The sequence below is a fragment of the Ctenopharyngodon idella genome, chromosome 12 (assembly GCF_019924925.1).
Source record: "Ctenopharyngodon idella isolate HZGC_01 chromosome 12, HZGC01, whole genome shotgun sequence".
Classification (NCBI taxonomy): Eukaryota; Metazoa; Chordata; class Actinopteri; order Cypriniformes; family Xenocyprididae; genus Ctenopharyngodon; species Ctenopharyngodon idella.
The window spans coordinates 14634864-14645257 of record NC_067231.1 but is presented as its reverse complement, the minus strand read 5'-3'; the positions used below and the strand labels follow the sequence as shown (position 1 = coordinate 14645257).

Genomic DNA, 10394 nt, shown 5'->3' with positions numbered 1-10394 from the left:
AATATGTTTTATATGTTTATTATTTTAAAACCTGATTAACCATTGGAAAAAAGTTTTGGTACATAAAAGAAAATGGCAATCATTTTATCTTATATCAGTATTATATCTTCTATTTATAAATTTATTTTGTTGCAATTTCTTCAATAATATTGCAATCATTAAATAATAAAAAAAAAAATTATTTCCCTTTCAGATAGATAATAGCTAATAATAAAAGAGAAGTGATGCATATCTAGAAAAATCTGGACCATTCAGTACTTTAAAAACGACACCATACTTTCTTATAGGGATGCACCGATACCATGTTTTAAGGACTGAGTACGAGTACCGATACTTTTTTCTAGTACTCGCCGATACCGATACCTATACATTTATTAATTTCTCTCTCTCTCTTTTTTTTTTGGTGATGTTGCAGTTTTCCAAGCACAACACAGTGAGACTAATGAATGTAGGACAGCTCTTTATTATTACTCTAATGAAAAAAGTAATAATTTTTATGTGCTTGTCACAAACTTAAAGAACAAAAATTTCACAGTGTCCAATAACCTTCAAAGGGCATAATTTTCAGACAAAAAAATTTCAAACAAATTACAAACAATACAACAAATACTATAGAGATACAAATTAAATAAACTTGTTTTTCAGATACAGTAGGTTTATTTACCATGTATACATTTATAGGCTACGGTCCCTTTAAGACCGAATTTGCATTTGACCATTCAGGCGCGAGGAGAAATGATCGTGCGCAAGAGAGAGAGAGCGCGCGAGAGGGAGCGCTTCTGGTCTGTGTCATTCAGCGCGATTCCGCCTATCCCGCCTTCACTAATAGATAACGAATTGTGATTGAAAGCATGCAGTTCACAATGTGTGGGTTGTCATCATTAATTTTGAAGTATTTTTTCCACACTTCTGATGCTGACATTTTGCCGTCAGTGTCTCTGTGCACGGAAAATTCTGTCAGTTAAGTCACGCGAGGTATCGGTCTTTGGTATCGGGGGTATTTTTACGAGTACAAGTACATGAGCTTGGTATCGGTATCGGTGCATCCCTACTTTCTTAAATACATTATATCATATTTAGAAATCAGAACTGACTAATCCTCATGACTGTAAACATGATCTTCAAATGCCTGCTGTTCCCAGTCGTCAAAGACCAGAGTGCAGAAAGGACAAACTTTGTGAGACTGCTCGTGTTGTTCCAATTCATCCTCGCTGATGCCAGGAAATTTCTCCTGACAGTGCCGACACACCCTAATCTGTACATAAAGAAATGCATACAATTCAGTCATTTTGACCTCTGTGGAAACTCATTTTTGAAATATTGTATTTATAAGGAAAAGTCATTACCTCTGCTTCTGCAGGATTTGCTATAATGTACAAATAAAATAGGTTATCAGATTAACATACTAATTTGAACTGAATGTTTCAATTTCCTTTTACGATTACTGTTATTGTACTAACCTGTCAAATCATCAATGCTCTCATAAAAATGAGAGTCAGGTGGGTATGTTTGCTCCTGGGAGGCGGGTGGGCTTTGAGGGTTGGGTAGTTGATCAGACATTGCTGCAACAGATGCGACCTGGTAGTCAAACAATGCCCTACGAAGTTTATTTACTTCTGCCTGCAGTTCCTGGAGATAAAAAAGAAAAAATTACTACATCAAATAATAATAATTTAATAATTATTAAATAATAATTGACTGGCATGTAGTTCAGTGCCCTGAAGTTTTTAAAATATACTACTGTTCGAAAGTTTGGGACAGTACAGCTTTTATTTAATCCTTCTTCCAAAACATGTTTTTGTCTTACCCTGATTCACTATGGTAAACCTATTAAACCTGTTTTTATTTTAAACGGGATGGTTTTTGCAGGAAATTGCGTACATACGTCACATATCCGTAAATAGAGAAAAGTTGCTCTGGCTACTTTGACGCATGTGGGAGTATTCAACAATATCTTCCCTTCTGTGTCGTTCTCATACACTGTTTACGTCCAGCGCTTCTAGGATCTACGTCAGAACAAGAAGATATTGTTGAATAAAGTCATTATTTTTGTTTTGTTTTTGCACACAAAAAGTATTCTCACCGCTTAATAAAATTAAGGTTGAACCACTGCAGTCACGTTGACTTTTTTAACAATGTCTTTAGTACCTTTCTGGACCTTGACAGTAATATACCTCTGGGATTTCATCAAAAATATCTTAATTTGTGTTCTGAAGATGAACGAAGGTCTTACGGGTGTGGAACGACATGAGGGTGTGAGTAATAAATGACAGAATTTTCATTTTTGGGTGAACTAACCCTTTAAGCCTAGTAGTGAATGTTTTATGAGCAGTAGGTTATTATTCCTCCACACAGGAAGCACAACCAAAACAATGTTCTTCTGCAAAATGCATGCAGTTTTGTTTTTAACCACTAGAGGGCCAAATGTTACATAGGCTGCATTTATACTGCAAGTCTTAATGCACAGATCCGATCTTTTGACCATATTCGATTTTTTGGCCCGCCTGTTTACATTCCCTTTCGACACAAACGGTATCCGATTTCTGTGTGTTTACAATAATTCCCACCCAAAATGATTGTCGGTGATGGCTTTACTACGCACATGGTAGACCCTCGGGTTTTGAATGGCCGTGCTATTAAAATTATTTATATATTCCACATGGCCATGATTATTTGCCAACATGGACAGGTTAATAGCTGTCATGGATGTTTTGCAGCGCAAAATCTGACGGATATATCTGAACGGATACAGACTGAAAAAAAAGGTAATTTTGAAAAAATTTAAGTTTGTTATTTTATCTACGACTTGTTAGATCTACAGTTCTGAAGTAAAATAAAGTAACATGATAGGAATACATTTATTTGAATAAATTCTTATAAGAGAAAGAGCAAGAGAGAGAGCCTTGCGTATGAAGCTGGGAAGTTATCACCTCATTGCTGAGAAATATAACGTTTTCAGTAGTAAAGCTTATTTATAAAATTCACCGGACAGAGGTTGAAAACCAGCTGCTGAATCTGTGTGTGCAAGCAATTTCTTTCTTATAGTTCCCACCTACCTGAGTAAAAAAGCTGCGAGTTTTAGTGCAAGCGCATACATCACGTCTGCTTCATAATACAACATTAAAATGATATATTTTTATAGGCAAACGTGTTGCCCTCACCTTGTGGTGGCTTGGAATTCCAAGGGGAATCGGATATGCGTGTTTAGACATAGGTCGCATGTCCAGATATCGGATATGTATCTGATTTTAAGCCACATTTGAAAGTGGCTCAGATCGGATGCGAAAAAATCGTATCTTGTGCGGATTTTTGTGTTTACACGTGTGCAACAAATGTCAGATGTTTTTCAGATTTTTTTGCGTCAGTGTAAACGCAGCCAAAGCATACCTTTAAGCAGCACAACTGTTTTCAGCATTGATAATAAGAAGAAATGTTTCTTGAGCACCAAATCAGCATATAAGAATGATTTCTGAAGGATCATGTGACACTAAAGACTGGAGTAATGGCTGCTGAAAATCCAGCTTTGCATCACAGGAATAAATTACATTTTTAAAATGAAAATATTTTAAATTCCCATATTATTTCATAATATTACTGTTTTAACTGTATTTTTAAACAAATAAATGCAGCCTTGGTGAGCATAAGAGACTTCTTTCAAAAACATTAAAATATCTTACCGACCCCAAACTTTTGAATGGTAAAGTACCTAACAGTGGTTTAATCTGTGTCATAACAAAACAGATCACCTCATTCCTTTTCTCAAGCGTCTCTCTGTCTAATCTTGATGTCTCTGCCATTTCGTAAATTTTGTCTTGTGCCTGCTGAAGTTGTTTCTGTAATGACAAAATTGTTTTGAATCAGGATTGAAATACTTACTAAAGTTTAAAATGAAATGCATAAGTTTAAAAACCAAGACACTGTTCAATACCCGGATTTGATTGGTTTTCTCGCCCTCAGCCTGTTTTAAGGTCATCTCCTCCAGCTTCTTTTTCACTTCCTTCAATTCCTGCTCAGCTCCTTCTGCACGCTTGTAGGCTTCTTTACAATTCTGCACCTCGCTGCGAAGCAGCCCTCTGGCTTCTGTCAGCTGAGTTAGCAGAGCCTGAATCTGTACCTGAGTGATCAGTCACAAAGAGATTACTGTACTTCATGACGATACAGTTATTACTGACTAATGATTTGAAGTCATGATGCTTCAAACTTCTAAAGCCTTAGTGACAAGCCTCACTTTCTTTTGCTCTTTCTCTTGTGCTCCTTGCTCTGACATGGATGTTTGAAATGCTTTGTTTTCAGCACTCCGGTCCTCCATAGTCTTTTTCATCCTGAGCTCCTGGATTTCAATCTGCAATTTCTCATTGTCTTTCCTGCTGCTTTGCACATCCACCTAAAATAATATAAATGGCATATTTAGGCAACTGACAACGCTCGCAGACCAGCTCAGAAATGTTTATTTACTCCGACTCATGCCACAACTTGTTTCTCCTGCCTTTTTTGTATTAATTTGATTTTGTTTACTTTTCATTTTCTCTCTATTTTGTCTCCTTTTTTTGTCTTAATCTTGTCATGGATTATAAAGACAGGCTCTACAGAAATAAATAATTTTATACTTAATTATCATTAACGGTACAAACACAAAATGAAAAAGCCTTTGCAAACCTGTAGCAACTTGGCCTGGTCCTGTACTTTGTTGTAATTTTGTTCAGTCTCTTTCAGTAAGGTACTCAGCCTGGAGAAAAATGACATTTTTTTTTTTTTTTACATATAAAATGTTTGCATATAAAAACATATGTCGGTACAGAGATATCCATAATGAGGAAACTCACCTGAGGATTTCTGCATCATGTTGTTCAACCTGTTCCTGTAACTCAGTCTTTTCTCTTTTAAGCAAGTTGATCTTTTGAACAGCTCTCTCATATTTTTCAAGAAGATTGTTCAGTGACTGTGAATAATTTTGTTTGATAAAAGTCATACATATCTCATACAATTCTCAATTAGACAGATTAAGGGTGTGTTTACACTTGTAGTTCGGTTCTCTTGGTTCTTTTGGTTCAGACCAAAAAAGAAAATTATACATTACTTCTTGTTCGCATGGCGTTCACAATGTCATTTTTAACACTGAACCTAAAGATACAAAACAAGTTACAAAATGGCTTTTATAGCGTATATTTTGTCGAACATCCAAAACAATGCTGCGTGCTTGGCTAAACATGCTCGTCGTATGTGCGTACATATAATGGTATATGAGCTGACACAACTAGTGAAGAGCTTATAAAGAAGTCAAAACAGTGACAGGAATCCCTCTGTCAAACACACAAACGAAGATCTGCTGTGAGGAGACGCCTGTATCCAACTGTATTGGGCAATGATAGGAAAAAACAGGTAGGCTTGAGCATTCGGTCCTTTCTAGGGTCGCATCTCGTGACACCATGTCCTGTTTTTGGTTCGTTTACATGTCTTTTGTCCATGTTGCATTCATTTTTCAGTCGAACCACACAAGAGTTCATTTGAAAGCGGACTGAGACCCATCTTTTCAGGGGTCTTGGTCCACTTGTTTGTTGCGCACCAGGGTTCGGATGGCAGCGTTCACATTTATTCAAAAGAACCGCACTAACAGAGCAATCGCACCAAACCATTTTAAGAGAACCAAACCTGTCAAGTGTGAACAACACACCCTAAATGACAGACGTTTCAACTGGGTGTTTGCTTGATCTTTACCTCTTCAGTGAAGTTAAAACTCTGTACATCTGGCAGTGGTGTTTCCGGTTTATCCTTTGGCTTCACATCATCTAGAGAGCTCTGCAGTTTAATATAAAGGCACATATATGGTCACTTTATTCACCACTGCAGATACACAGTGATGATTTTTCAGAACAAGAACAATGTTGAGACAATCTGTAATCTCTTATTTTTCATGGAATGTATCATTCTGTATTGTGTTGTTAAATATCAATAAAAAGATTTAAAATAGAACAAGAGCAATGCAGTAGCACCAGTTTTGTCATTTGTTAACTAAAACGAACAAAAACTATTAAAATAGTTTTCGGTTACTGAATTGAAATAAAGTAAAATACAAATATGAAAAACTTTAATGAAAATTAGAAACGTTGCCTTGACAGCTAACTGAAATAAATAAGTCTACAACAACTAAAACTGAAATAAAAATGAAAATTAAACTATACAGTAATATAAAAAAAAAAAACACAATAAACTTAATAAACTAAAAATGCAAATGGAAAGCTATAGGATATAAATACTTTAAAGACAATACTACTAAAAAAAACACTGATTAGGACATCAAGTAGTACAACATTCCCCACTACACAAAGACAGGCATCTAAAAATGACATGAGACATTACATGACAACATTCAGTACAATTGGAGGTAGCACAAATACTGTAAATAATAAGTACATACATTTTACATGTGTTGTAAAAGGAAGAGAATCTGACTAACCCTGAGACGGCGGATCTCGTGCAGTCTTTCATCCAACTCAGTTTTCAGGATCTTATTTGTTTCTTTTAAGTGCTCAATCTCTTTGACATAGTCCTCTATCTCTTTCTCCATCTTTTCTGCCTGCTCCTACTCACAAGGACATTCAATAAAGGATTTTGTGGAGATTTGGTATCAGTATTAATCTTTTAGTGGCTAGCAGAAAGAAAAAGCTACTAGAAACTTTAACACCACATGGTGTCCAGGTTGTACCTGTGTTGTTATAACTAACAGGTCCTTCTCCAAGCTGCAGTCAAGGCTTGTTTCTGCTGGGTTTTGAAAGCAGAATGGGGTGCTGGCTCCTTTAACATAACCATTGCTGTCCACATAGCAGAACTGGTAAAACTCCCCATCATCCTTGGGCAGGTAGCTCTCTGAGAACAAAAAAAATCAGTATCACATAGAGTCAGAATTTAGTATATAGGGTATATATTCAAGTATACACTACCTGTCAAAAGTTTTTGAACGGTAAGATTTTTTAAAATGTTTTTAATAGAAGTCTCTTCTGCTCACCAAGACTACATTTATTTGATCCAAAATACAGCAAAAACAGTAATATTGTGAAACATTTTTACAATTTAAAATAACTCTTTTCTATTTGAATATATTTTAAAATGCAATTTATTCATGTGATGACAAAGCTGAATTTTCAGCATCATTATTCGAGTCTTCAGTGTCACATGATCCTTCAGAAATCATTCTAATATGCCGATTTGCTGCTAAAGAAACATTTATTATTATTATTATCAATGTTAAAAACAGTTGTGTACAATTTTTTTTTCAGGATTATTTGATGAATAGAAAGTTCAAAAGAACAACATTTATCTGAAATATAAAGCTTTTGCAACATTTTAAATGTCTATACTGTCACTTTTGATCAATTTAATGCATCCTTGCTGAATAAATGTATTAATTTCTTTCCAAAAAAAAAAACAAAACCTCTTACTGACCCCAAACTTTTGAACGGTAGTGATAATGTTACAAAAGCTTTCTCAACTCTTTTTTTTGTTGTTGTTTGTTTAAATGAACTCAAAATTTTAAGGCAACTATAGGCTACTTTAAAGGGTTAGTTCACCCAAAAATGAAATTTCTGTCATTATTCACCCTCATGTCGTTCCAAACCCGCAAGACCTTCGTTCATCTTCGGAACACAAATTAAGATATTTCTGATGAAATCAGAGATGTATGACTCGTCCATAGACAGCAATATAACCACCACTTTCAAGGTCCAGAAAGGTACTAAAGACGTCGTTAAAACAGTCGACGTGACTGCAGTGGTTCAAGCTTAATTTTATTAAGCGACGAGAATACGCATGTGTGTGATGCTGAGGCAGGAGCCGGCCAATAATGAGTCGGCGTTCTGACGTACAACCTGGAAGTGCTGGACATAAACAACGTATGAGAAGAGAAGATATTGCTGAATAAAGTCGTTATTTTTGTTTTGTTTTTGCCCACAAAAAGTATTCTCGTCGCTTCATAAAATTAAGGTTGAACCACTGCAGTCATGTCAACGGTTTTAACGATGTCTTTAGTAACTTTCTGGACCTTGACAGTGGTGGTTAAATTGCTGTCTATCGAGGAGAAAAATACCTCTCGGATTTCATCAAAAATATCTTAATTTGTGTTCCGAAGATGAATGAAGGTCTTACGGGTGTCAAACGACATGAGGGTGAGTAATTAATGATAGAATTTTCATTTTTGGGTGAACTAACCCTTTAATGGTATGACCTTTTTCATCGGTGGCCAAAATTACAATTTAAAATCAGTCAGAGCTAGAAATGTATCTTCATATTTACAGATAAAGCTTCATATCATGGGCAGACTTTCTTTGACATCTTGTTTTGATGTCCTTCAGAGGGGATCTAGCCTTCTTTAGGGGGTTATGAGTGCATCCCTAGATTATTAAGGTCCAAAGTTTAATGTCTATTCTATCACTCGAGAGCAAGAGAAATATTTAAATATGTATTTGATAAAAAAAATAAAAATAAAAACTACCCTGCCATGCTCAAGTAATCCTCACCCTGTTGCTCCACACTTAATGAACTGCCAAGAAAGTGGTGCATGGCAGCAAACCAAATTCTTGAGACACTTGACACATCACAAGGTCCCTTGATTTAGGAACTCTGAGTAACGTGATGAGTAGATGTGGACCACTCAAGTTAGTGGTTCTGTCTTTACTAAAATAGCAGCACAACGTCACATCCACGGCATTGATGCACAGTAATTACACCAGGGGCCAGTTGCATGAACATAGGCATCATTTTAAAACAGTGTCTTAAGATCTAATATGACCCACTTAGGCAGTTATACTTTTTGGTATCAAATTAGACAAATCTATATTTTTATGTAACTGACTTTGAACAGTCTTAAAGAAAAACAAATACTGACTAACTTGTCAGACAGTTCAGATCATGGAGCAAAATACTGGAAAGTTATGATAAATAAAATAGAAATCTAAAATGTGCAGTGTTTAAATCCCTTTGGAGCTGGACTGAGAAACAGGATGATGCCTACCTTTGAAAACCACTTGTTGCACAAGCGGTTCAGGTCCAGCATTGTCCAGGTAAGGTTCCACCCATACATAGTTAAAATACTGCTGTGTCGAACTCCATCCAACCTGAAGAGATTTAATTCAACTTCTTTGAAAGAAATATTATACATTTTTATCCATTATAAAATGCAAAACGTGCCATGTGTGACCATAATAAATAGGCAATCACAGGAAATACTATGTAGAGTCAGTAAACTGTAAATGAGTTAATGTTATTAATTAGGCTACTGACCTTGAAGATACCGACCCAGTCCCTCGGGTTGGGCTGCAGAGCACCGGTGAGAGTGTACCGGCACGAAACTGGGGTGTTTGGCGTATATGATGGAGGAACATCGTTGAAAACCACCTGCGAGTATGACGAGGTCTCCATTACAACGGGAACCGTCTCTTCCTCCGTTCCGTCATTCATCCCGAGATTTATGGGGGACAGAGTCACCTTTCAATTCGTCAAAAGTTTATTTTAGTAAAACGCTAGTGCATGGTTGATTTTGCTTTTGAGTTAGCCTGTGTTCTTTCACTTTCATTTATGTAAAGGGCGTAGCTAACTAAACAAAAAAAGACACAACATCGACTGACAACACACTGGTTTTGTTTTAATATGTTACCTCGGTATGTAAATAAGTCAAAATATAAAGACAGCGTTTAAGTAAACACGATACAGCTTTCTAATCTTGAAATAAAAACTTTTTATAGTTTAAAAATCAGCGTAAGTCATTGGGTAAACCCAAGCTTGGACGTGTTTACTAATGTAATTTGGTGATATTTTCTCAATAAACAACTTCCATAAATAAAATGTTACCTGAACCTCGTTCTGCCGCAGTCCAGACCGTGTTGTTCAACAGGCAGTGCGATTCAAGAGTGTTGCTATAAATGGTAGCAGAAAGTAAACACAATCTGGGAGATGTAGTTCTACGCACAGGTCGGGCACTACCTACTAGTGTCTTACTGGGGATTCCCGTATGTCATCCAGTGTATGAATTATGAGAGGACTGACCATCCTAATATAGGCTTCAAATGATGTATTCTTTTATTAGATACCCATGTATATACATTTCAACGGTATATTAAAAAATGATTTACATGGCGATATGCTCCCGAACAGAAGACTTTTCCGGAGGGGCAACTAACTAAAGCAATAGTAGGTCGCTCGAGCGCTTTTATCTACAAAACATATTCATTACACATAACAAAGTGTTTTGTTGAAATGTCTTTAAGATATCAACAGTTAACGAATGATGTTAGGATGCCACAAGGCTTTTTGCGTGAGACGGACCAACTGCGCCCACCAAAAAAAGAGTCAACTAATGTCGAACAATGACATCAGTTGTACTCTAACAGTAAATAATGCGCCCA

The 10394-nt window shown here is 36.1% G+C and overlaps 1 protein-coding gene across 2 annotated transcripts; it reads right to left on the bottom strand.

Annotated features, from left to right (window-relative positions):
• Positions 1 to 2: 2 nt before the first annotated feature.
• Positions 3 to 9989, bottom strand: calcoco2 (calcium binding and coiled-coil domain 2). Of its 2 annotated transcripts, none has more exons than XM_051914600.1 (14): positions 9841 to 9989; positions 9274 to 9477; positions 9005 to 9107; positions 6704 to 6864; positions 6455 to 6580; positions 5716 to 5796; positions 4824 to 4939; positions 4657 to 4726; positions 4229 to 4384; positions 3929 to 4114; positions 3747 to 3833; positions 1461 to 1629; positions 1347 to 1366; positions 3 to 1255 (listed from the first exon to the last, which is right to left on the bottom strand). In XM_051914600.1, exons 2-14 carry the CDS (start codon positions 9448 to 9450, stop codon positions 1094 to 1096), a joined length of 1614 nt encoding a protein of 537 aa, XP_051770560.1. In that variant the 5' UTR covers positions 9451 to 9477; positions 9841 to 9989; the 3' UTR covers positions 3 to 1093. The 2 variants fall into 2 exon arrangements, with proteins under 2 accessions (XP_051770560.1, XP_051770562.1); XM_051914602.1 differs by having other exon boundaries at positions 9847 to 9960.
• Positions 9990 to 10394: the final 405 nt, after the last annotated feature.

Bases quoted from the DNA above. Each gene is read 5' to 3' on its own strand.
- calcoco2 (XM_051914600.1), bottom strand. From the start codon at position 9,450: ATGAATGACGGAACGGAGGAAGAGACGGTTCCCGTTGTAATGGAGACC. The intron at 4,115-4,228 runs GTGAGGCTTGTC...CTGATCACTCAG, and splicing joins AAGAGAAAGAGCAAAAGAAA to GTACAGATTCAGGCTCTGCT. The intron at 1,367-1,460 runs GTTAGTACAATA...TGTACATTATAG, and splicing joins GAGCATTGATGATTTGACAG to CAAATCCTGCAGAAGCAGAG.